The sequence below is a fragment of the Phacochoerus africanus genome, chromosome 11 (assembly GCF_016906955.1).
Source record: "Phacochoerus africanus isolate WHEZ1 chromosome 11, ROS_Pafr_v1, whole genome shotgun sequence".
NCBI classification, from domain to species: Eukaryota; Metazoa; Chordata; class Mammalia; order Artiodactyla; family Suidae; genus Phacochoerus; species Phacochoerus africanus.
In genome coordinates, this window is record NC_062554.1 from 119145197 (window position 1) to 119172650 (window position 27454).

Sequence of the window (27454 nt, forward strand, 5' to 3'; positions counted from 1 at the left end):
TCACTGTGGAATACTAAGCAGTTGTTTAAAAGAAAGAAATACATCCTATATGTTCGAATATGGAATGATGTCCATGACATATTATTAAGAATAGTACATCACACTGCTGTATAGCACAGGGAACTATATCTAGCCACTTATGATGGAACATGATGGAGGAGAATGTGAGAAAAAGAATGTGTATATATATACATACACTGAAAGCCAACTATAATGGAAAAAATCATTTTTAAAAATAAACAAATAATAGTACATTACAGAACAGTATGCAAACTATGATCAGTTGTTTTTCAAACCCTTATGTTTTTGTTTTAAAAGAACACCCCCTGTGTACACACACGTGTGTGTTTTAAATGGTCTGCAATATACCTGAAACTAATATAATATTGCAAGTCGACCAAACTTCTATTAAATAAATAAATAAGAATAAAAAGGTCTGCAAGACTAACATCAAACTGCTTACAGCAGTTTCCTTGGAGAACGGGAATGAGACAGGATAGAGAAAAATAGGACAGCAACTTCTACTCAGAAACCTCGAGCTGGCTTGGCTTTTTTCAATGACCTGTGGTATTGTTGTAATTCTTTTAATAATACCATTTTTAAAATAATGATGCAAGTCACTAAAGTTCAGGAAACTGGTTATTCCTACTGGCAGCACAAAAGAAAAAAGTAACCATTTGGGGTATGATGCCCTAACAGTGATAAAGTTCCAGACATCAGCATCTTTCCAGCTCAGACCTTCCATCTAGCCACGAGCTGTGATAGTGAGGTGACACTGAAGAGAACAATTAGACAGGCCAGCCTGTGTTGGTTTAATGGGGTCTTCCCTCACAAGACCTGTATAAAACAATATATATTTTGAAATGTATTACTTCACTTGTACACTCTTTAATTCACGTATACAATCCTGGACGGGAAAATAAGAGAAAAAAACAATCATGTGAATTTTTCCCATTAAAAAAATTTTTGTTACTTAAATATGATTATGTGCAGATCCCTTGATTTTCCTTCACTTTCCCAAAGAACCCTTATTTTGTTGTCTTTACCACAACTCCCACAGAAAAGACAGCGGTCCACGGCCAAGGGATTGCAGAGGAAGGAGCAGGGACCAATATACTGGTGATGTGCCGGCAGGATTGTTGGCACGAAACCTCACTTCGGATGTCGAGAGAAGTGTGTGCAGGTGGGCAGGTCCACAGTTAGCAAAAGAAGAGGTAGCTGTGTGGGAGTGATTTCTCCAGCAGCCAGCCTACAAGGGAGAGCTGGGGAAAGTCTGTGAATATAGAATAAACGCTGTCACTTGGAGCTGCACTGAGTCTTTTTTCAGACTAAATAATGGCTCAGATGGTGGAACAACCAAACGATGACTAAAATGTGAGTCAAAGGCTTTCAAATCAAATCATTCCAGTGAAGCCGGAACACAAGCAAGCAGGTCATGAGGGGTTCTAACCAATACTTGGGAAACCTGAAAAAACTCACTGTCCTTAATGACTGCCTCTTTCCATCGAAGTCATTTTGACGTTAGTGAGCTGGGGACAAGCGACCCTTATGACTCAGGACACCTACTGATCCGCTCAGGAAGGTGGGAAAGGTAGCTCCTGGGGAGGGGGGTTGTGCACTTTTCTCAGTCCTGATTTGTCTTTCTTCTCTCCTGGGGTCTAGCCAGCATGTCTTCCATTATCCCAAAGGGTGGCAGGAAATTCTAAAATTAGCCTCGGAGTTGGTATCTTGCTATTTTTGAAAACCAGCTTTCATTTAAAAACAAAAATAGCTCACATTGAGGAGAGGTAAGGCGCTGGCTTCAGCCGCACGTGTACTAAAAGCGAAGGACACAGAGATTAGCCCCACCCCTTTGCAAGGATGACACGCAAATTCATGGAGCATTCCATATTTTTGATAGATAGATACATAAGACTATACATAAAATAAACAACAAGGGTTTGCTGTATAGCACCGGGAACCATATTCAATATCTTGTAATAACCTATAATGGAAAAGAATCTAGGAGTTCCCGTCGTGGCGCAGTGGTTAATGAATCAGACTAGGAACCATGAGGTTGTGGGTTTGATCCCTGGCCTTGCTCAGTGGCTTGAGGATCTGGCATTGCCGTGAGCTGTGGTGTAGGTTGCAGACATGGCTTAGATCCCACGTTGCTGTTGCTGTGGCTCTGGCGTAGGCTGGTGGCTACAGCTCCGATTTGACCCCTAGCCTGGGAACCTCCATATGCCGCAGGAAGCGGCCCTAGGAAAAAAGGCAAAAAGACAGGAAAAAAAAAAATCTGGGAGTTCCCGTCGTGGCGCAGTGGTTAACGAATCCGACTAGGAACCATGAGGTTGCGGGTTCGGTCCCTGCCCTTGCTCAGTGGGTTAACGATCCGGCGTTGCCGTGAGCTGTGGTGTAGGTTGCAGACGCGGCTCGGATCCCGCGTTGCTGTGGCTCTGGCATAGGCCAGCGGCTACAGCTCTGATTCAACCCCTAGCCTGGGAACCTCCATATGCCGCGGGAGCGGCCCAAGAAATAGCAACAGCAACAACAACAAAAAGACAAAAAAGACAAAAAAAAAATCTGAAGCTATATACCTGAGACTACCACAATAATGTAAGCCAACTATAGTTTAAGAAATTAAAATTTGTATTTAAACAAAAGTATCAAAGGCACAAAACGAAAAAAGAAGTACATCGGGGGCACAGAAGGTGAAGAGAGGCTTATCATTAAACGGGACCTGCCGCCCCCAGAAGGCTAAAATGTGCAGCCAAATCTGGAAGAGGCTGCAGCCCACACTCAGGCCCCCATGGAAACACCACACGGGCCCACGTGGGTGGTTTCCCTGATTCCGTCTCTCTCCCCCTTCCTTCTGCTAATTTCCCGATTTTAAATTCTTTCCCTAAATGTTCACTTTCTATTGTGCAATTCAATTTTTCCAAAAGCTTTCCGGTGTGGAAACCCTGAGAACATGGGTGTTTTTGAATAGCCTGGGTACTTCTCGGAGAACAAAGCCTCTTACCGTGTTTGCTGGAACAGGACCTCAATCAAGGACAAGTTGGAGTCCCCTGGTGTCTCAGAGGGTGAAGGATCCGGCCTTGTCACCACCGTGGCTCTGGGTATAGCTGTGGCATGGGTTTGATCGCTGGCCCAGGAACTTCGACATGCTGAGGGTGCGGTCAAACCAAAACCAAAAGCAAAAAAGAACAAGTGGAAGTCCCCCCACCCCTGGGGTATCAGGCGTGTGTTTTTATCCTCACTCTACCCCCCCTCTTCTGAGGAATCCCCACTCATGCAGCGGGAGGGCTAGGGAACACCGTTTATAACCAAGCAGAGGGAAGAACCTCTCCTCACAGACCAGGACTCGAGCAGAGACTGGGGACTTCGTCGGGCTAAGCGAGGTACTCTCCTCCCACTCTCTGTTCTCTTCGCGGAATGAATTCACTTAGATGGGAGGGTAATATATTCTTTTATTTTTGTATTTTTTAGATCAGTAAAATATACATAACATGAAATTTACCATTTTAACCATTTTCCAAGTGATTGGGTCCACGGCGTTCAGCACATTAACAGTGTCATGCCACTGTCACCACCATCCATGTCGAGAAATTTTTCATCTTCCTGAGGGGGAGCTTTGGACCCATAACTCCCCATTTCCTCCTCTCCCCAGGTGCTGGCAACCACAAGTCTACTTTCTGTTTCTATGACTTTAACGATCACAGGTGCTTATACAATATTTGTCCTTTAGTGACTGACCAGCTTAGCACACTTGGCATAATGTCCTCAAGGTCCATCCATGTTGTAGGAGGTGTCAAAATTTCCTTCTGTTTTAAGGCTGAATGATATTCCAGCGTATGTATACAGCAATTTTGTTTTTGTTTATCCATTTGTCTGTGATGAACATTTGCTTCCAGGGTAATATATTTTTAACTTGATCCCATAATCTAAGACTTGCAATGATTCAAATTCAGCTCAGTTCCATGGAAACTCACTGCGCTAGGTGAGTGGTACAGGTGTGTGGTACAGGTGAATCAGACCTGCTTTCAAGGAACTTAAGTAACCTTGGGAAAGGAGGAGAGGAAGAAATAACAGTGACCAGCACATGCTAACCACCTACCCCAAGGCAGGTGCCTTGCCCCACCACAGCTTGTATTGCTCACATGAACCTTGTGAGCTGGAGATTGTAATACCCACTTTACAGGGAGCGAAACAAAAGCTTGGAGACCTTCAGTAACCACCTCCAAAGTGCTGAGACTGGGATTCAAACCCACCTCTGGGATTTAGACTCCTATGTTCACGGCACTAGACATGCTGCTCCTGCTGGTGCAAGGCAGAGTGTGACACATCCTGGGGGAGAAGCTACAGGAAGGGAAGAGGGGAAGAGAAGAGATGACCACCCTCCAGAGGGGAAAAGCTCAAGGCCGAAGTAGGTCTTGGAGGTGAGGAAGGCTTATGTCTAACAGAGGTAAGAGCATAGAGGAAACTGCTTGAGCAAAGTGGGGGAGGCGAGAAATCTGAAAGTACTGAGGGAGCAGTGGAGCTGTCCAACACAAGGCTGGAAAGCAGACAGGGGCAAAATCCTGGTCATCATGAAGTGCCAGCTCGAGGAGTCTGAAAGCCACCCTGTAGACGATGGTGAGCCATTTAGGGTTCAGAGACAATACCGTCATGGCTGTGCTTTGGGAAGGTTGCCATGGCAGTATTTAGTAACAAGGAAGGAGGAAGGTAGTTTAAAGGTAGGAAAGTCAGTTAGGGGGTGACTGGAATTAGCATATGTGACATCATTAGACTGGAAAAGAGGCTATGGAGGCGAGAGATGGGGATGACAGAACCTGACCACTGATGCATTACAAACAGGCTTGCCTGGGACACCTGTTTCCCTGGTGCAGTTCCTAAGAGCATCCTTTCACTCACAAATGGGTCCAAGTTTGGACAAGCAAGTATATGATCACACTAATTGTGAGGAATCAGAAAACAGAATCAAAGGTTAATTGAAAAGATTTTGAAACTGGATTAATAAGGAAGGTGGTAAGACCTTTCGAAACATAAGGGAAATCAGGTTTTTTGGAAGGAGGATGAGTTTTGGATTTAGACATGCTGAGTTTGTAAGGGTTCATTTAAGGGAGAGAAGCACCTTGCCCGTGGAGGTGCGATTTATGACATGAAGGAAGGCATCATTGACCTAAAAAAAATAAAAATTAAAAAAAATATGGTCAGACTTGCACATGTGTATATTTCAACCAACCATTTGTTGCTGGTTCAATTCTTAACTAACGTATTAAGATGTGTCTTCAATAAAATGTATATAGCTAACTATGCAATATTAACGAAATAACTGATCACCCCAAAACTCAAAAGTAAACAATAAGAATAACCTAACTTCAACTTTGCTCTGTCTAAACTACAATTTTTAATGTTGTCAGATAAATGACAGCAGGTAAAAAGTCCTCAGGCCTGCCCATACTTTATTGTAATATTTCTGTGTATTGTAATATTTCTGTGTGTTCTAGCTTTTGAAAGAATAGAGCCACACTGCCAGAAGAATCAATAATTTAGTTATAATTTTTACCTTTTATTAAAATTGCCCTTCTTCTGCATAACTGAAATTGCAATCTATCTCAAATCCTTTTCCAGAAGTACAAGGTTATAAAACATAAATTAAAAAGCAGCCACAGTTAATCAAGACAGTATGATACTGGTGTAAGAATAAACAAACAGATCAATGAAACAGATTAGAGAGCCCAAAAACAGACCCACCCAGACAGAGTCAACTGGTCTTTGACAAAAGAGAGAAGGTAATTCAATGGAAAAAGGATACTCTTTTTAAGAAATGATTCTAGAACAACTGGACATCCACATACAAAGAAAAAATAGAATCAAGACACTGTCCTTAATATCTTTCACAAGTAACTCAAAATAGATCTTGTACATAAATGTAAAAGGCAAGACTACAAAACTTCCAGAAGAAAACAGGATGAAATCTAAGGCACCTTGGGTTTGGCAATGAGTTTTTCAGATGCAACACCAAAGCACAATCCACGAAAGAAAAAATTAGCAAACTGGATATCATTAAAATTAAAAGCTTCTGTTCTGAAAAAGACACTGAAAAGAAAACATATATAAGCCACAACCTGGGAGAAAAGTATTTGTAAAATACATATCTGGTAAAGAACTTGTATCTAAAATATGCAAAGAATTCTTAAAATTCAACAATAAGAAAACAAGTAGCTTCATTTGAGAATGTGCAAAAGCTCTGAGCAGACACTTTACTAAAAGAGATACACAGATGGCAAATAAGCATATGAAAAGATGCTCATCAATATCATATGTCACCAGAGAATTGCAAATTAAAACAACAGTGAGATACTACCACACACCTATTGGAATGGCTAAAATCCAGACCCTAACACCACCAAATGCTGATGAGGACGTGGAGCAATGGGAATTCTGATTTATTGCTGGTGGGAATGCAAAATCATACCACCACTTTGGAAGGCAGTTTGGCAGTTTCTTATAAAACTAAACACAATTGTACCATATGATCCAGCAATCATGTTCCTAAGTATTTACCCAAATTAGTTGAAAACTTACATCTACACAAAAACCTACACAAGAGTGTTTATAGCAGCTGTGTTCATATTGGCCAAAACCTGGGAGCAACCAAGATGTCCTTCTGTAGGTGAATGCAGTACATCCACACAATTTATTCAATGATAAAAAAAGAAACGAGTTATCACACCATGAAAAGACATAGAGGAAACTTATAAGATACAAGATCAACTTACAAAAATTACTGCTATTTCTCTATATCAGAATTAATCAGCTGGGAAATATAACAGAAATAAAATATCGTTCTCAAAGGCAACAAAAAGAGTAAAGTACTTGTAATTAATGTAATTCAGAATAATCCACCAGACTTTAAAGAGAAAAGCCTTAAACTCTATTCAAAAACATGGGAGTTCCTGTGGTGGCTCAGTGGTAATGAACCTGACTAGTATCCATAAGGATGTGGGTTCGAACCCTGGCTTTGCTCAGTGGGTTAAGGATCTGGTGTTGCCATGAGTTGTGGTGTAGGTCACAGATGTGCCTCAGATCTGGTGTTGCTGTGTTGTGGCATAGGCCAGCAGCTACAGCTCCAATTCAACCCCAAGTCTGAAAACTTCCTTATGCCAGCGGTACAGCCCTAAAAAGATGATCATTAATCAATCAATAAAAATTTTTTAAAATTAAAACATGAAAGATCTGAATAAATAGCAATATATCCCCATTCACAAATGAAACAACTTAAAATTGTAAAAAATGCCAATATTTCCCCAAATTAATCTCTAAAGTCTACACAATTCCATTCAAAATTTCAACCAGATTTTTTGAGATACTAAACAAATTTATTCTAAGATTTATCTAAGAGGATAGGGAGTCACAAATAGCTAGGCCACAACTGGAGTTCCCATTATGGCTCAGCAAATTAAGAACCTGACATAGGGTCTGTGAGGATGCGAGCTTGATCCCTAGCCTTGCTCAGTGGGTTAAGGATCCAGCATTGCTGTAAGCTGCAACATAGGTCAGAGATGCAGCTCGGATCCCACATTGCTGCGGTTGTTGTATAGGCTGGCAGCTGCAGCTCCAGCTCAGCTCCCAGCCTGGGAACCTCCCTATGCTGCAGGTGTGGCCTTAAAATGAACAACAACAATGATGACAACAAAATAGCTAGGTCACAACTGAAAAAGAACACAGGTGGAAGAGTTACTCTTCCAGATATTAAAAACATACTTCAAAGCTATAAACATAAAGCAGCATAATACTATTATAGGAACAGATATGTGAACCAAGGGAATAGAACGGAAAGTAGAGAGCAGACACTTACATGTATTATCTAAGAACTTGAAATAAGACAAAGACAGCACCACGAGTCAATGAAGAGACAATGAACTACTGGATCTGAGAGACAATGAACTACCGGATCTGAGCTTTTTCTCAGATCCAGGAGTAAATTGGTTATCTAATTTATACCCTACACAAAAATGACTTCAGATGGATTGAAATGAAATGGATTGAAATGAAAGTACAAAGTGAGTAAAGAAAACAGAAAAGAATTACTGTGACCTGGGGATGACAGAGGACTTATTAAACAGGTCCCCAAACAGCATTAACCAAAAGGCAAAAATACCGATGTATTCGATTACATTAAATCTAAACAAAGGTGACAAACCCATGACAAATTTGGAAGGACAGACTTTTGTAATGCCTCCAACTAGCATTTAGAACCTTTTTAATCATAGGGTGGTTCAGAACCGCAGGCTTCTGCATCATCTGGGAGCTTATTAGAAATGTGCAGCCTAAATCGTACTCTTATTAAACCATAATCTGCATCCTATCGTGATTCAGGTGCACATTAAGTTTGAGAGCCACAGGTTATAGAAGGAACTTTTGCAAATTAGTGAGAAAGAGACAGAAAGCCCCACAGAAAACTGCACAAAGGGCTTAGATGGCAGGCAATCAAGTCAATTTTATCAGGAGTTCCCACTGTGGCTCAGCAGGTTAAGAACCCAACAAGTATCCATGAGGATGCGGGTTCGATCCCTGGCCCCGCTTAGTAGGTTAAGGCATTGCTGCAAGCTGCAGCACAGGTCACAGATGCAGCTTGGATATGGCATTGCTGTGGCTGTGGTGTAGGCCAGTTCCAATTCAACCCCTAGCCTAGGAACTTCCATATGCTGCAAGTGCAGCCCTAAAAGAAAAAGACAAAAAAGAGTATATCAAATCGAGTTTATCTTCAGGGAATAGATCTATAATCTACAGTAGATGCACACTACTGATTACTATGCAGCAGCGAGAAGTAATAAACTGGATATAGGACCAGCAATGCAGGTGGATCTTAAAAAGACAGCATGGCATGAAAAAATAAAAAACAGAATAAGACCAACAGCACATTTATGTCACTTGAAAATAAATTAGCACACAAAATGATTCTGTATGTTTTATGAGGAAATATAAATCCAAATAAAATCAGTCTTTATAGAGACTGATTTTGAGAGGAGGAAAGGAGAATAAAGGGAATAGGTACAGAGACAGCCATAAATATGCAAACGTAAAAGCCAAAAATGGACCTTGTGTAGTCCAACAAGAAAAATGTGCTACGAAAAACAATTATGATTAACAAACCCTTTCCACCTAAAATCCTCCTCCGAAAGCATAAGAAAAATAAATAAATAAAAATTAGAAGAGAACTCAATCGCAGCAATCTCCCTGCAGCATGAAATCCCCAGTCTCAAAAACACCTGTTTTTCCTCCATGCAAAAACTAATAAACTGATAAACAAATTCAGCAAGGTAGCAGGATACAAGATTAACCTACAGAAACTGGTTGCATTTCTTTTTTTACTTATTTAATGATTTTTATTTTTTATCCATTATAGCTGGTTTACAGTGTTCTGTCAATTTTCTACTGTACAGCAAGGTGACCCAGTCACAATACACATATACATTCCTTTTTCTCACATTATCATGGCCCATCATAAGTGACCAGATATAGTTCCCAGTGCTATATAGCAGGAATTCATTGCTAATCCATTCCAAAGGCAATAGTTTGCATCTATGAACCCAAAATTCCCAGCCCATCTCACTCCCTCCCCCTCCCCCTTGGCAACCACAAGCCTGTTCTCCACGTCCATGATTTTCTTTTCCATGGAAAGGTTCATTTGTGCCCTATATTAGATTCCAGATATAAGTGATATCATATGGTATTTCTCTTTCTGACTTATTTAACCTAACAATGAAATATCAGAAAGGGGATATAAACAAATAATCCCCTTTAAAACAGTATCCCAAAAATAAAATATTTAGGAATAAACCTCACCAAGGAGGTAAAGGACTTACATGCTGAGAACTACAAAACATTAATAAAGGAAACTGAAGATGATTCAAAGAAACAGAAAGATATCTTGTGCTCTAGTATTGGAAGAATTAATATTGCTAACATGGACATACTACCCAAAAGCAATATACAGTTTTAATGCCATCCCTGTCAAATAACCCGTGACATTTTTCACAGAACTAGAACAAATAATCCTAAAATTTATATGGAACTAAAAAAAGACCCAGAATGGCCAAAGCAATCCTGAGGAAAAAGAACAAAGCAAAAGGCATAACCCTCCAAGACTTTAGATAATACTACAAAGCCACAGTAATCAAAAAAGCATGGTACTGGCACAAAAACAGACATATGGATCAATGGAACTGCATAGGGACCCCAGAAATAAACCCACATATCTATGGTCAGTTAATCTTCGACAAAGGAGGCAAGAATATACAATGGGGAAAAGACAGTCTCTTCAAGAAGTGGTTAAGCTGGATAACTGCATGTGAGTCAACGAAGCTAGAACACACCTCACACCATGCACAAAACTAAACTCAAGTCTTTCAAGACTTTTATTTGTCTTAAAGACTTAAATATAAGACACAATACCATGAAACTCCTAGAAGAGAATGTAGGCAAAACATTCTTTGACATAAATCATACCTATGTTTTCTTAGGGCAGTCTCTCAAGGCAATGGAAATAAAAGCAAAAAAAAAAAAAAGAACAAAAACAAAAAAACAAATGGGACCTAATCAAATTTATAAGCTGTTGTACAGCAAAGGAAACCATAAACAAAGTGAAAGACAACCTACAGACTAAGAGAAAATATTTGCAAACAATGCAACCAACAAGGGCTTTATTTCCAAAACATACAAATGGCTCATACAACTCAGTAACCAAACAAACAAAAAAACGAAAAATGGGCGGAAGACCTAAATAGATATTTCTCCAAAGATGACATACAGGAGTTCCAGTCGCGGTGCAGTGGTTAACGAATCTGACTAGGAACCATGAGGTTGCGGGTTCGGTCCCTGCCCTTGCTCAGTGGGTTAACGATCCGGCATTGCTGTGAGCTGTGGTGTAGGTTGCAGACACAGCTCGGATCCCGCGTTGCTGTGGCTCTGGCGTAGGCTGGTGGCTACAGCTCTGATTCGACCCCTAGCCTGGGAACCTCCATATGCCGCGGGAGAGGCCCAAAGAAATAGCAAAAAGACAAAAAAAAAAAAAGACGACATACAGACGGCCAATATGCACGTGAAAAGATGCTTATCATCACTAATTATTAGAGAAATGCAAATCAAAAAACTACATGAGGTACCACCTCACACCAGTCAGAATGGCCATCACTAAAAAGTCTACAAATAATAAATGCTGGAGAGGGTGTGGAGGAAAGGGAACCTTCCCTTCACTGTTGGTGGGAAAGTAAACTGGTGCAGCCCTATGGAAAACAGTATGGAGGTTCCTCAAAAAACTACACATAGAATTACCAAATGATCTAGAAATCCCACTCCTGGGCATATACCCAGATAAAACTATGATTCAAAAGATACATGCACTCCTATGTTCACAGCAGCACTAGTCACAATAGCCAAGGCATGGAAACCACCTAAATGTCTCTCCATAGAAGAATGAATAAAGAAGATGTAGTGTGTGTATGTATATGTGCTTGTGTGTGTGTGTGTGTATGTGTTCATATATATATAAATATATATATATATATATATATATGAAATAATGCCATCTGCAGCATCATGGACAAACTGAGAGATTATCATATTAAACAAAGTAAGTCAGAAAGAGAAAGACAAATATCATGAATATCATGTGATATCACTTATATGTGGGATCTAAAATATGGCACAAATGAACACATCTCTGAAACAGAAACACTCAAACTCATAGACATAGAGATTTGTGACCACAGAATCACAGATTTGTGATTGCCAAGGGGGAGGGGTTGTGGGGGAGAGAAGGATGAGAAGTCTGGGATTAGCAGATACAAGTTAGTACATAGAGGATGGATGAACATCAAGGTCTTCCTGGGTAGTACAGGGAACTACATTCAAAATCCTGTGATGAACCGTCATGGAAAAGAATATGAAAAAGAATATGTATGTATATAACCGAATCACTTTACTGTATAGCAGAAATTAACACAACACTGTAAATCAACTCTACCTGAATAAAATTTTTAAAATTTTTTTAAATTAAAAAATAAAAAAAGAACATCTGTCTTTCAAGGCTTTGCACCTTACAGAGACCTTTCCAATCTATGCAAATTTAGATGCACTCAGAGGAGGGAGAAGAGGTCTAAGACATGTTTGAAACTCTCATCTCCACCCTGTTGATCTCTCAAAGGTACATCTCCAGGTGACTCACGGCTGCCTCACTCTCCCTATCAGTTGGAAGTGCTCGCTCCCAGAGATCTGTCATAACCTAACAACAGAAAATACTTGGGAAAACAAGCATAATTGAGAGAGTGATATTTCTTTTCACCTGGCATCCTAGAGAAATGAGAAATCTCCCGCAAATAAACGTCAACATAAAAAGAAAGTTGCCCCTTCAAATGCTTAAGCTTATTTTTAATCATTCGTCATTAATCTTTATTAAAATGTAGCACATCTTTACCTGACTTCTTTAAAAGATAATATTGGAGCGGGGGAAACATAACCTTTTTGTTCCATGACTTGGGAACCTCCTAGTTTTGAACATCCATTCTTTTGCCTTCTCTTTTTCAGATGTTCTGTTAATTCTATGTCCAGCTGCCTCTTCAGTTCCGATAGCTACTTCTAAAAATAACCTAGCTCTGTCCCTTTCTGCCCTGTGGCTTCTATCTGGACTGGGAATATAGACAACAGATGTTTAATAAAAGTGATAAAGCTCTGAGTGAGAGACTAAGAAGCAAAGTACACAGCTTTGGATGGGAGTCTCTTGATAGATATTTCAGATGCCTGGGGACACTTTCCCCTTTCTGTGTTCCATAGGCTGTGTCACAGAGAGGGAGGCTGCTCCATACTGATGCCTAGATGGATCCACAGGCTGTTCCCAGAATCTCGGTTCTCTGCCCTGCAGCAGATGAAGCCATAATTAAATTTGTCTCTGGAGATATGTAACCTGGAATTTGGGGGCAGGGTGAGGATATTGTTTTTGTTTTAGGTTCTGCTGTTGGAATTTTTAATTAGCTCATCAAATAGGGATAGCTAGGGTAACCTACGGTTCCCTAAATACATTATGCTGATTCATGCTTTCTATTAGAAACCAACTCTTCCTCCTATCAGCACTGTCCTGAGACTCTTCCAACTAAAAAATAAATTCCTTAAGCCTCACTTTTTATTGATTGGCATACAGAATATACCCAGTGGAGGTCTGAAGAATAAACTCATGAATGAATGAATACATGGGGGACTGAGCAGGGTTGTTTTTAAAAGGTAAAAACGTTTAGTTGGTGATATACTGTCATAGTTACAGTCATCAGATCATTGCTCTGATACAAGTTAATCTGAATCTTCTTTTATTTTTTTTTAATTTTTTTCTAATTTTCCCACTGTACAGCAAGGGGGTCAGGTTATCCTTACATGTATACATTACAATTACATTTTTCCCCCAGCCTTTCTTCTGTTGCAACATGAGTATCTAGACAAAGTTCTCAATGCTATTCAGCAGGATCTCCTTGTAAATCTATTCTAAGTTGTGTCTGATAACCCCAAGCTCCTGATCCCTCCCACTCCATCCCCCTCCCATCAGGCAGCCACAAGTCTATTCTCCAAGTCCATGATTTTCTTTTCTGAGGAGATGTTCATTTGTGCTGGATATTAGATTCCAGTTATAAGTGATATCATATGGTATTTGTCTTTTTCTGGCTCATTTCACTCAGTATGAGATTCTCTAGTTCCATCCATGTTGCTGCAAATGGCATCATGTCATTATTTTTTATGGCTGAGTAGTATTCCATTGTGTATACATACCACCTCTTCTGAATCCAATCATCTGTTGATGGACATTTGGGTTGTTTCCATGTCCTGGCTATTGTGAATAGTGCTGCAATGAACATGCGGGTGCACGTGTCTCTTTTAAGTAGAGTTTTGTCCGGATAGATGCCCAAGAGTGGGATTGCGGGGTCATATGGAAGTTCTATGTATAGATTTCTAAGGTATCTCCAAACTGTTCTCCATAGTGGCTGTACCAGTTTCCATTCCCACCAACAGTGCAGGAGGGTTCCCTTTTCTCCACAACCTCTCCAGCACTTGTTATTTGTGGATTTATTAATGATGGCCATTCTCACTAGTGTGAGGTGATATCTCATGGTAGTTTTGACTTGCATTTCTCTTATAATCAGCGATGTTGAGCATTTTTTCATGTGTTTGTTGGCCATCTGTATATCTTCTTTGGAGAAATGTCTATTCAGGTCTTTTGCCCATTTTTCCATTGATTGATTGGCTTTTTTGCTGTTGGGTTGTACAAGTTGTTTATATATTCTAGAGATTAAGCCCTTGTCGGTTGCATCATTTGAAACTATTTTCTCCCATTCTGTAAGTTCTCTTTTTGTTTTCTTTTGGGTTTCCTTTGCTGTGCAAAAGCTTTTCAGTTTGATGAGGTCCCATGGGTTTATTTTTGCTCTAATTTCTATTGCTTTGGGAGACTGACCTGAGAAAATATTCATGATGTTGATGTCAGAGAGTGTTTTGCCTATGTTTTCTTCTAGGAGTTTGATGGTGTCCTGTGTTACATTTAAGTCTTTCAGCCATTTGGAGTTTATTTTTTTGCATGGTGTGAGGGTGTGTTCTAGTTTCATTGCTTTGCATGCAGCTGTCCAGGTTTCCCAGCAATGCTTGCTGAATAGACTTTCTTTTTCCCATTTGATGTTCTTGCCTCCCTTGTCAAAGATTAATTGACCATAGGTGTCAGGGTTTATTTCCGGATTCTCTATTCTGTTCCATTGTCTGTCTGCCTGTTTTGATACCAGTACCACACTGTTTTGATGACTGTGGCTTTGTAGTATTTCTTGAAGTCTGGGAGAGTTATGCCTCCTGCTTGGTTTTTGTTTCTCAGGATTGCTTTGGTGATTCTGGGTCTTTTGTGTTTCCATATAAATGTTTGGATTGTTTGTTCTAGTTCTGTGAAAAATGTCATGGGTAATTTGATAGGGATTGCATTGACTCTGTAGATTGCTTTGGGTAGTATGGCCATTTTTACAATATTGATTTTCCCAATCCAGGAACATGGAATATCTTTCCATTTCTTTACGTCTTCTTTGATTTCTTTGATTAAAGTTTTATAGTTCTCGGCATATAGGTCCTTTACCTCCTTGGTCAGGTGTATTCCGAGGTATTGGATTTTGTGAGGTGCAATTTTAAAAGGTATTATATTTTTGTATTCCTTTTCTAATATTTCATTGCTGGTATACAGAAATGCAACTGACTTCTGAATGTTAATCTTATATCCTGCTACTTTGCTGAATTTATTAATCAGTTCAAGTAGTTTTGGGGTTGAGTCCTTTGGGTTTTCTATGTATAGTATCATGTCATCTGCATACAGTGACAGTTTTATCTCTTCTCTTCCTATATGGATGCCTTTGATTTCTTTTGTTTGTCTAATTGCTGTGGCTAGGACTTCCAAAACTATGTTGAAGAGCAGTGGTGAGAGTGGGCATCCCTGTCTTGTTCCAGATTTGAGTGAGAAGGCTTTCAGTTTTTCCCCATTGAGTATTATATTTGCTGTGGGTTTCTCATAAATGGCTTTGATTATATTCGGGAATGTTCCCTCTATACCCACTTTGGCGAGGGTCTTGATCATGAATGGATGTTGGACTTTGTCAAATGCTTTTTCTGCGTCTATTGAGATGATCATATGATTTTTGACTTTTTTTTTTTTTGTTAATGTGGTGTATGATGCTGATTGATTTGCGTATATTGAACCATCCTTGTGAACCTGGGATGAACCCAACCTGGTCATGGTGTATAATTTTTTGGTATGTTGTTGGATTCGGTTGGCTAAGATTTTGTTGAGAATTTTTGCATCTATATTCATCAATGATATTGGGTGATAGTTTTCTTTTTTGGTGGTATCTCTGTCTGGTTTTGGAATGAGGGTGATGGTGGCATCATAGAATGTCTTTGGGAGTATTCCTTCTTCTTCAGCCTTTTGAAAGAGTTTAAGGAGGATGGGCACCAATTCCTCTTTATATGTTTGATAAAATTCACCTGTGAAGCCATCTGGTCCTGGACTTTTATTTGTAGGGAGTGATTTTATGACCTCTTCAATTTCATTTCTAGTGATCGGTCTGTTCAGTTGGTCTGTTTCTACTTGATTCAGTTTTGGCAGGCTGTAAGATTCTAGAAAATTGTCCATTTCTTCCAGATTGTCAAACTTGTTGCCATATAGTTGTTCATAGTATTCTCTTATGTTTTCTTGTATTTCTGCTGTATCCATTGTGATTTCTCCTTTTTCATTTCTAATTTTGGTTATTTGGGTTCTTTCTCTCCTCTTTTTAGTGAGTCTGGCCAGGGGTTTGTCAATTTTGTTCACCTTTTCAAATAACCAGCTCTTGGTTTTACTAATTTTCTCTATTTTTTGAGTCTCTATTTTATTGATTTCTTCTTTGATCTTTATAATTTCCTTCCTTCTGCTGACTTTAGGACTTTTTTGTTCTTCTTTTTCTAATTCATTTAGGTGGAGGGTTAAGTTGTCCATTTGGGATCTTTCTTCTTTTTTGAGAAAGGCCCGTATTGCTATAAATTTCCCTCTGAGCACTGCTTTCGCAGCATCCCATAAATTTTGAGCGGTTGTGTCTTCATTATCATTTGTTTCAAGGTAGTTTTTAATTTCCTTCTTGATTTCCTCATTGACCCATTGGTTTTTTAGTAGCATGTTGTTTAGTCTCCATGTGGTAGGTTTTTTCTCTTTCCTTTTCCCATGGTTGGTTTCTAATTTCATGACATTGTGGTCAGAGAAGATACTTGAGATAATTTCTATGCTCCTAAATTTATTGAGATTAGCTTTGTGTCCCAAGATGTGGTCAATTCTTGAGAATGTTCCATGAGCATTTGAAAAGAATGTGTATTCTGCTTTTTTTGGATGTAGTGTCCTGAAGATATCAATTAAGTCTAACTTTTCTATTGTTTCCTTTAGGATCTCTGTTGCTTTATTGGTTTTCTGTCTAGAGGATCTGTCCATTGATGTGAGGGGGTATTAAGGTCTCCTACTATGATTGTATTCTCATCAATATCTCCCTTTATGTCTGTTAATATTTGTTGTATGTATCTGGGTGCTCCTGTATTTGGGGCATATATGTTGACGATAGTAACATCCTCTCCTTGGATGGATCCCTTAATCATTAAGTAGTGTCCTTCTTTGTCTTTCTTTATGTCTTTTGTTTTAAAGTCTATTTTGTCTGATATGAGTGCTGCAACTCCTGCTTTTCTGTCTTGTCTATTGGCGTGAAATATTTTTCCCCACCCTTTCACTTTCAATCTATATGTATCTTTTGTCCTAAGGTGAGTTTCTTGTAGGCAGCATATTGAAGGTTTTTGCCTTTTTATCCACTCAGCCACTCTGTGTCTTTTGATTGGGGCATTCGGTCCATTGACATTTAAGGTGATAATTGATAGATGATTATTTATTGCCATTTGAACCTCGTGTTCCAGTTGATTCTATGGTTCTCCATTCTTCCTTTCTTCTTTTTTTTTTTTTTTTGGTTGGATGGTCTCCTGTTATTATCTGCTTGAGTGTACTTTTTTTTTTCATTTTTGCAAATGCAATATTTGGTTTTGGCTTGTGGTTGCCCTGTTTTTTAAGTATGCTAACCCCTTCCCATAATTGTGTGTTTTAGCCTGATGGTCCTGTAAGTTCAAACACTTCATTACTATATTAAAATTAAGAAGAGAAACATACAAACAAAAAGGGTTATTTACTTCCTAACATCCCTTGCCCACATTTTATGGTTTTGATGACTCTTTTTTATTTTTTTCTTTTTAATTTTATTTTGTTTGAGGCCTGTTCATGATTAAATCTGTATGCTGGCTTATATGAGTGACTGCTCTCTGATTGCGGTTTCCTCAGTCCTAGTCCTTCCTCTTCTTCTTTTTTTTTTCTTTTCTTCTTTCTTCCCTTTCCTTTCTTTCTTTTTGGTTTAGAGAAGCCCTTTCAATATTTCCTTTAACCTGGGTTTTGTGTTGCAGTATTCTTTAAGTTTTTGTTTGTTGGAAAAAATTTTTATTTCCCCTTCTATTTTAAATGATATTCTTGCTGGATAGAGTATTCTAGGTTGCATATTTTTTCCTTTTAGCACTTTAAATATCTCTTGCCATTCCCTCCTGGCCTGTAGTGTTTCTGTAGAGAAATCAGCTGATATTCTTATGGGGGTTCCCTTGTAGGTAACATTGTTTTTCTCTTGCTGCCTTTAGGATCCTCTCTTTATCACTAACTTTGGCCATTTTTATTATGATGTGTCTTGGTGTGGGTCTGTTTGGGTTCAGTTTGTTTGGGGCCCTCTGTGCTTCTTGTATCTTGAACCCAGTATCCTTTAGATTTGGGAACTTTCCAGCGATAATTTCTTCAAATATATTTTCCATCCCCTTATCTTTTTCTACTCCTTCTGGAATTCCTATTATGCGTAGATTGGCCCGCTTTATATTATCCCATAGGTCTCTTATATTGCTTTCCAGTTTTTTGATTCAGTTTTCTGTCTGTTGACTGGATTGAGTGATTTCCATTATTCTATCTTCCATATCACTGATTCGTTCTTCTGCATTATTCATTCTGGTTTTTACTGCCCTTAGTTCAGTTTGCATCTCTGCAAATGAATGTTCTAGTTTTTCTTGGCTCCTCCTCATATTTTCTAGTTCCTTTCTGAGGGTATCTGCATTACTGTTAATATCTTCTCTTAATTCCTTCAGTATTTTCCCTATTTCTCTTTTGAACTCCAGGTCTGTCAGACTGCAGAGATGTTTCATTGTTGACTGTTTTAGGTGAGTTCTCCTGTTGGTTTGACTGGGGGTGGTTTCTCAGCTTCTTCATCTTGCTTGTTGTTTTCTTTCTCCTGAGGGAGTTGTACTCTCCGTGATCGGGCAGTGTTTGCCTTGTCACTGCCGTGGAATATTTCCTGAGGGCTGGCGTTGTTGGTCAATCTTTTTTGAGGCAGTGTGGCTTTTCTGGAGTGTTGATGGGACTAACAGTGTTTCTTTGAAGCAAAGGAGGACTTCCTGAGGGCAGACAGGACTGGGAGGTCCACACCACGATGGTAGCAGATTTCACTTGGTCATGCAGAGCTTGCTCTGGTGTTTTTAGGCTGTGGAGTTCTTGCAGGGGGTTGGCAGTGTTGGGCAGCTGTTCCTCAGGAGTGCAGCACCCCCTGGGGGCTGGAGCAGCTATCTGGGTCACTGAGAACCTAAGAGGCTCCTCCCTAGGGCAGCCCAACTCAGAAGGACGGCCTGAGAATGTAGGCGGATCTTTTCACAGTCTGGCCAAGCTTGTTGCAGCTTTTCTGGGCTGCAGGGGGTCCTACCTGGTGCTGGCAGTCCTATGCAGCTGGTCCACTAGGTCTTGGCACCCCCTGGGGGCTTGGGCGGGTAGCAGGGCCGTTGGAGACCCAAGAGGCTCCTCCCCAGGGCAGCCTGACTCAGAAAAACTGTCTGAGATCTTTTCCTGACTCGGCCAGGCTTGTTGCAGCTTTTCTGGGCTGTAGGGGGTCCTGCCTGGAGCTGGCAGTCCTATGCAGCTGGTCCACTAGGTCTTGGCACCCCCTCAGGGCTTGGGCGGGTAGCAGGGCCGTTGGAAATCCAAGAGGCTCCTCCCTGGGGCAGCCCAACTCAGAAAAACCGTCTGAGAATTAGGCAGATCTATTCACGGCCTGGCTAGGCTTGTTCTAGCTTTTCTGGGCTGCAGGCCTTTTCTCGGGGGCTGGTGGTGTTTGGTGCTACTCTGCGGAAGTGTAGCCCCTCCAAAGGGCAAGCAGGCCTGTGCAGGGACAGCCCCTGCGGTGGTAGGCTTCAGGCAATTGTTGAGGCCAGCCCTCCTGGATGGCAGGCAGCCCCAGGTTCGGCGAGAGCGCAGCGGGTGGCGGGGGTGGGGGGAGGGGATGCACTGGGAAGCACAGCTTTCAGCTAGCTAGCGGGCCTGTAAGCTTGCTGTGGCGTGGGGGGTATTCTATGGGGACCCACCCCTTCTTCTCTCCCCTCCCCAGCACGGGCACAGACCAGGCTCTTCTCCCAGGTTCCCTCTGATGCGGCTTTCCACTTCCCCGCCCCTAGAGTATTGCTCCCTTCCTCTGCGACAGCTTTGTTTTCTAGTCTCCCAGGCAGTCTCTGCCCCTTCAAATGGTTTCTAGACCTCCCAAGCAGTTTCCGCTCCACCCCGCCCCCACCGGCCCGTTCTCGCGGACTAACCTCTGGAGCCGAGGACTCGGTGCCCAGCCCCCACCCAGGCATCTCAATTTTTGGTGACTGTGCCCGTAGTTCAGATGGTCTGTTCGGTTCTTGATCGGCTTCTCCGTACTCCAACTTACTGCTACACTCTTCTCTGCATCTGGAGATTCCTCCGGTTCGTTTGATCTTTCCCCCGTGTAGGTGACTTTCCAGGGTGCGGGATCCCTTTCTCCTCCGCAGTTCCCTCTCGGGAGTGCCCATCCCGCTCAGATTCACCTTCTCTCACTCTCCTCTTTTCTCCCGTTCTGCCCAGTAATGTCACGAACTTCTTGCCGTTATTGGAGTTTAGGTTCCTCTGCCAGCGATTGGTTGCTGTTCTGTGCAAGTCACTTATTCTGTAGATGTGCTTTTTTTGTTGTGTTTGTGGGAGAGGGCAAGCGTGTCCCCCTACTCCTCCGCCATCTTGTCCTCTCTGAATCTCTTAAAAGTCAGTCAATGCCTTTCACCAGAAAAGATACAGCTGGTAAGCAAGCATATGATAAGATATTCAAGATCATTATTATTCATTAGAGAAATGCAAATTAAACCCACAATCAGATACCACGCTGCACCTACTGGAACAGCTAAAATTAAAGAAAACAACTGATAATACTAAGCTTCAGCAGATGCAAAGCAACTAAAACACTTACACATTGTTGGTGGAAATGCAAAATAATACAACCACTTTGATAAACAGTTCGGACGTCATAAAAGGTAGATATGTAGCGGCAAATCTGTACAAACAAAATCTGAAATGTTCAAACAGTGTATGTTGGAGTACCAGTTTCTAATTCAGAATATAATAAAAAGAAAGAAAGGAAGGCACAGAGGGAGGGAAGAAACCCATGTACTAGAGGCTCTGATAGGAATGCAATAACCATGGCCTTGTCTTCAAAATCATGGGCTGTAAAGACTGCAACAGAATTGCTTCTCAGTAACTATGCCATAGAGAGCAAGCTGCTGATTTACCCAGCTTGCCCCTTCTTGAGAAGCATCAATATACATTATTTGTAGGAGTCGACATAGGAGACATTCTTATCTAATAATGTTCTCTAGTCACCATTGGAGACTGGGGGGGGGGGGGCTACCTTCTGCTCTGTAAGTAAAGTAGTTTAATGTCTGCGTAAATTTAAAAAAAAAAGTTTAAACACACACTTAGCACATGACCCAGAAATCCCAGTCCTAAAGTAAATAAAAACTTATGCCTATACTAAACTTATACATGACAGTTTACAGAAGATTTCTTCACCATCGACAAAAATTGAAAATAATCTTCTATTAACTGGTGAGGGAAAAAACAAGTTGCATACATCAATGCAATGAGATACTGTTTGGCAATAAAAAGAACAAACTACTGGGAGTTCCCCAGTGGCCTAGTGGGTAAGGATCCAGCATTGTCACTGCTGTGGTGCAAATTCAGTCCCTCACCCAGGAACTTTCATATGGGTGCAGCCAAAAAAGGAAAAAAAAAAAAGACGAACAAATCATTGACTTGTGCAAAAAACATGGAAGAACCTCAGAAGCACCACGCAAAACTGAAAAAATCAGACCCAAAAGGCTACATGCTGTATGATTCCATTAGTCTGACATTCTGCAAAAGACAACACTATGGGGAAAGAAAACAGATCAGTGGTTGCCAGGGGTTGTGGGGGTAGGAAAAGGGGACTGCTGACAAAGGGGCACAAGGTAACTTTGAGGAATGCTAGAAATGGTCTATATCCTAACTGCAAGGGGATTATATATGTTTTGCAAATTTAGAGTGAATTTTACTGCATGTAAATCATACCTCAATAAAACTGACTTTTAAAAAAGTCAGTTCAATCCCTGGCCTCGCTCAGTGGGTTAAGGATCCGGTGTTGCCATGAGCTGTGGTGTGGGTCACAGACAGCGGCTCGGATCCCGTGTTGCTGTGGCTCTGGTGTAGGACCCCTAGCCTGGGAACCTCCATATGCCGCAGGTGCAGCCCTTAAAAAAAAAAAAAAAAAAGACAAAAAATACAAATAAATACATAAATAAAAACAAAGTCAAGCCATGTATTATTAAGCACAAAAATAAATACATTTTCAAAATTAAGTGTCAGCCTGGGTTCCTTAGAAAATAAAGCCTGATCATAACACATGCTCTAATGCCACATTGCGATCCCACAGAAGCAGGTGTGGGGAAAGGGAGTGGGATCAGGAGGAGGAAGAGGAACCACAAGGTGTGTGTTACTGACCCTGACCTGGTCACGGCTGCAGGGGGACACACAGCTGGTTGTGGTTCACATGGGGGAGTCTCCAAAGAGGCCGTGTGGACCCAGGGCACATTGAAGCAGCCCATCAGGAAAGGAAAGGCAAGAGATTTATCTCCTGCCTCTCACTTGTCCAACCCTGCACATGGGGGAGCATCCTCACTCTTCCTGCATATAGTTTCCTGCATATAGTGTTTCCTGCATATAGTTTCTGGGGAAGCCATAACTCCGGCAGACCCTTCAGATGAGACCTCTGCACCAGAGCTGCAGCAGCTCTCACCCTGATGAGCAAGTCAGAAGCTCTGCCAAAGATCAGCCCTACCCTTGGGGAAAGCGTGAGACAATCACCAGTGTCAGGAGATGGATCCTGGACAAAGGACCTGGGCTTCAGGGATGGGAGAAGTGTGACAGCAGCCAAGGCCTGGGGCAGGGAGGACCAGTCAATATGGAGAGGCCCATAAACTGCGTCTAGAGCAATGGGCTAAGACTAATATGTCACCTAAACCAAAAGAGTAATTTAATTTTTAAGATTATGCCACATGGGAGTTCCCTGGTGGCACAGCGGATTAAGGAGCTAGCACTGTCACTGCAGTGATTTGGGTTGCTGCTGCAGTGTGGGTTCTATCTCTGCCCTGGGAACTTCTAAATACTGCAGGTGTGGCCAAAAAAAAAAAAAAGAAGAAAAAGAAGAAGAATATGCCACAGATACACTCAGGAAACCTCAAACAAACATTTTCTATCTCTTAAATCTGTTCACGTGGTGATCTCACCCATCCTTCACTTCATAAACAAGTTCAGATCTGTGAGATTTAAGTACTGTGTCAGGTCGAAATGTGTGGGCAGCTCCCTACAGAAAACAAACTCGGTACATCTAAATAACACCATGGGGCTGATCATGGGCCTAGTCACGAGCCACCCGTCATGGCAGAGATATAACCCTTCAGAAAACAAGAAATTCCAGTTAAAATTCAAAATCTGAAGACTGGTCTCTAATCTTACCCTCTAAAATGTCAACGTGGCATTCTCGTCTTGGTGCAGCGGAAACAAATCTGATTAGGAACCATGAGGTTGCAGGTTCGATCCTTGGCCTCGCTCAGTGGGTTAAGGATCCAATGTTGCCATGAGCTGTGGTGTCGGTCACAGATGCGGCTCGGATCTGTCATGGCTGTGGCTGTGGTGTAGGCCAGCAGCAACAGCTCTGATTGGACCCCTAGCCTGGGAACCTCCATTTGCCGCAGGTGCTGCCCTAAAAAGACAAAAAAGACCAAAAAAATAAAAAATAAAAACAAAAAATAAAACAAAACGTCAATGCAAAAGTGTTACAGTTCAGGGAACTGAAAAGGCTCAAGTCTGTATTTTATAATGACGACGCATTTCGCTTTAAAAAATATACTGTTGGGGAGTTCCCATCGTGGCGCAGTGGTTAACGAATCCGACTAGGAACCATGAGGTTGCGGGTTCAATCCCTGCCCTTGCTCAGTGGGTTTACGATCCGGCGTTGCTGAGAGCTGTGGTGTAGGTTGCAGAGGCGGCTTGCAGCTCAGATCCCACATTGCTGTGACTCTGGCGTAGGCCGGAGGCTACAGCTCTGATTTGACCCCTAGCCTGGGAACCTCCATATGCCGCGGGAGCGGCCCAAGAAATAGCAAAAAGACAAAAAATAAAATAAAATAAAATAAAAATATAGTGTTTACTGTGTGCTTTTCTAGTGTTGTCTTATTTCATCCTCATAACCACCTAGGAGGGAGGGTATATTACTGCCCTCACTACAGATGGGGAAACAAAGTCACAAAGAGGTAGTCGTTTGCCCATAACCAGATGAGTGACAGCACCAGGGTCTGAACTCTGGTGGCCTGACCCTAGAGCCCTACACTCTCAATCATTCATCCAATAAATATGTGAGGACCTGCCAGCATCTGGAGATGAGAAGTGCAAACAGCACATGGACCCTGCCTGCGTGGAGTTTATGGTCTGAGGGAATGACAGGCATCAAACAGGTAATTACAAGTCAATGAAGGAAAAGCAGAGAATGCTCTGGAAGTTCACACCCTATATCTGCTAAACAGGCTTTGGTCCAAAGTAGGTCATATTAATATCAACCATCAAGGTCAAATCCATAAGCCTACTAATTCAGGAGAATATGTAAGCTAGAAAGCACCAGAATGTCTAGCACTATACAAATAGAAGTACAGCAGTCATTTTCCAAGCCAAAGCAGGTTCTAATAAATAATTGTTTCCAATATGTTAACTGATTCACGAAGGAAAACCACCCAGGCTTTACAGTTCAGTGAAATTATCATTTCATTTAATCATCTTCATTTTAAAAGGACAAAATATGGAGTTCCCATTGTGGCTCAGCGGGTTAAGAATCCGACTAGTATCCCTGAGGACATGGTTCAATCCCTGGCTTCGCTCAGTGGGTTAAGAATCTGGCATTGCCGCAGCTGGGGCATAGGCCGGCAGCTGCAGCTCCAATTCTACCCCTAGCCTGGAAACTTCCATATGTCGCACATGCAGCCCTTAAAAGCAATAAAAAATAAAATGACAAGAGTTTCCATCATGGCTCAGTAGAAACAAATCTGACCAGGAAGCAGGAGGTTGCAGGTTCGACCCCTGGCCTTGCTCAGTGGGTTAAGTATCCGGCGTTGTCGTGAGCTGTGGTGTAGGTGGCAGACGCGGCTCGGATCTGGCATTGCTGTGGCTATGGTGTAGGCTGGCAGCTACGCTCCGATTAGACCCCTAGCCTGAGAACCTCCATATGCCAAGAGTGTGGCCCTAAAAAGCAAAATAATGAGGAAGAAAGTAAATCATATTTGAGAAGAATGTGCCTCATCATAGGAAAAGACAGAAATAGAAGGCTGGAGAACAATGAAGCCTGGCACTGACAGCGTGGGGGCCCACGGATCTGCATATGAACAAAACATCGCCTCCATCAATAGCTGACTGGAGTTACCAAAACAGTTTTTTGAACATTAAAACAAATTTAGGACCCCCAACAAACCCATCACAGTGAATGCCTAACAGATTCGCATTTACAACAATACTGCATATGCATGCACACAATTACACTTTGGAGGAAGTTTAAGCCACATTATGGGGACTGTGAGGGAATGAAAAAAGGGCTTGAACAGCCAACAAAATTAACTACAGTGACGAATGGATGAATTATAGTCATATGCTAACCGAGCATGATTTGGTGTTCTGTTCAGAGCACTCCAGTTTAAATCATCTGGTTGTACTTTAAAGAGTCCATATTCTAAAATCAAAGGTCAAGTTAAGTGCTTCCTTTATGTTGCAGAGTTCAGAGTTCAGATCAACACGGGTAAATTATTTTCTAAAGCACTATCACATCCCTTTGTTTAAGACACCAGTGATGGAGACAGAGCCCTCCAATTCCAGCTTCCCCACGGCCCTCACAGTTTCAGTCTCTCCATGGCTTGCTAGCCCTGTCCGTACAGCCATACAACCCAAAAGGCAAGGAGAAATCCTACGAATCCTGCAGCCTTCTGCTTTGTGTTTTTTTACCCTTTAATTCCATAAACGGAGGACTTGGAGTATCCAGAGAGAAACCACCCAGTAGTGTGACACAGATTATTTCCTGGCATAATCTACGTCATATCCCTTAAGAGTATCTCACCTCCTCCAGCTTAAAAACTGCTCCAATGTATGGATGGATGCGCCCTTCAAGGCAGTACTGAATTGCTGAGGACAGGGCCCTGGAGAAGACGGGAAAGTTCTGGCCCTGGTATCGGATCCCGAATATCCCCATGGCAGAGATATTCTTCAGGAGCAGAAGATTGGCCGACACAGAAGCAATGGTTCCTCCAGCAAATCCCACTACCACAATCCTGCCCTCCCATGCTAGGCTGAGGGAGAAAAGGAGAAGAAAAAAAAAATTGTTAAAAGCAAAACACATTCACAGCCATGAGGATGGCTACTATTAAAAAGGAAACAAAATGGAAAATAAGTGTGGGCAAGGATTTAGAGAAATGGAACCCTCATGGACCGTTGGTAGGACTGTAAAATGGTGCAACTGCTATGGAAAACAGTACGGAGATGCCTCAAAAAAATTGCAAATAGAACTACCATATGATCCAGCAATCCCACTTCTGAGTCTACACCCCAAAAAACTGGAAGGAGGGCCATGAAGAGATACTCATACATCCAGGTTGACAGCAGTGCTATCTACAACAGCCAAGAGGTAGAAATGTCCAAATGTCCACCAAGTGATGAATGGATAAATAAAATGTGCTATATACATAAAATAGAGTATTATCCAGCCTTAAAAAGGAAGGAAATCCCATCACATGCTAAGACATGAATAAAGCTTGAGGACATTATGCTAAGTGAAATGAGCCATTTACAAAAAGACAAATACTGTATTATTCTATTTGTACGAAGTATCAAAAGTAGTCAAATTCATAGAAATAGAAAGTGGGATAGTCATTACCAAGGGCTAGGGAGTAGTGGGCAAAGAGGAGTTGTTGGTTAATAGGATTTATAATTTCAGATTTGCAAGATGAAAAAGTTATGGAAATCTATTTCACCATGTAAATATACTAAACACTACTGAGCTATACACTTTAATACAGCAAATCTTTTGTTATGTACTTTTTACCACAATAAAAAAAAAAAACGCAGGATAAGGTGGCGGGGGGAGCAATGTACATTAATTCATAGAGACAGAAAGCAGAATAGAGATGACAGGGGGCAGGGGAGTTATTGTTTAAGGGGTATGGCGTTTTTGGTTGGGGATGGTTATATAACATTGCGAGCATGTTTACCCATATACTTACAGAAGGTTAAATGTTAAATATTAGGTTTTGTATATTTTACCACAAGGAACAAAAAAAGCAACATACATTAAACTGCCAGCTGGGAATTCCTTTGACCCTGTAAACTGGCAGGGGTGAAACATTCTGCAACACTGTGGATCCCCCAGTAGGAAAGTATTTAAAAAGCCATAAGCAAGATAGTAGGGGGGCC

At 41.3% G+C, this 27454-nt stretch overlaps 1 protein-coding gene across 4 annotated transcripts in view; it reads right to left on the reverse strand.

Moving 5' to 3' along the window:
• Nucleotides 1–3468: 3468 nt before the first annotated feature.
• Nucleotides 3469–27454, reverse strand: part of LOC125111392 (quinone oxidoreductase-like protein 2) — a 41157-nt gene continuing 17171 nt past the window's right edge. The window contains exons 9-11 of one of the 4 annotated variants that reach the window (XR_007130859.1): nt 26106–26334; nt 4254–5164; nt 3469–4043 (exon numbers count right to left, since the gene is read on the reverse strand). Coding sequence is in view for 3 of the 4 variants with exons in the window: in XM_047753337.1 (XP_047609293.1) it covers nt 5096–5164; nt 26106–26334 (298 nt within the window). In the remaining variant the exon portion in view is untranslated. Of the gene's footprint in view, nt 5165–20623; nt 20720–26105; nt 26335–27454 lie in introns of those variants that run through there. The other 3 variants (XM_047753337.1, XM_047753339.1, XM_047753338.1) reach the window with 3 other exon arrangements.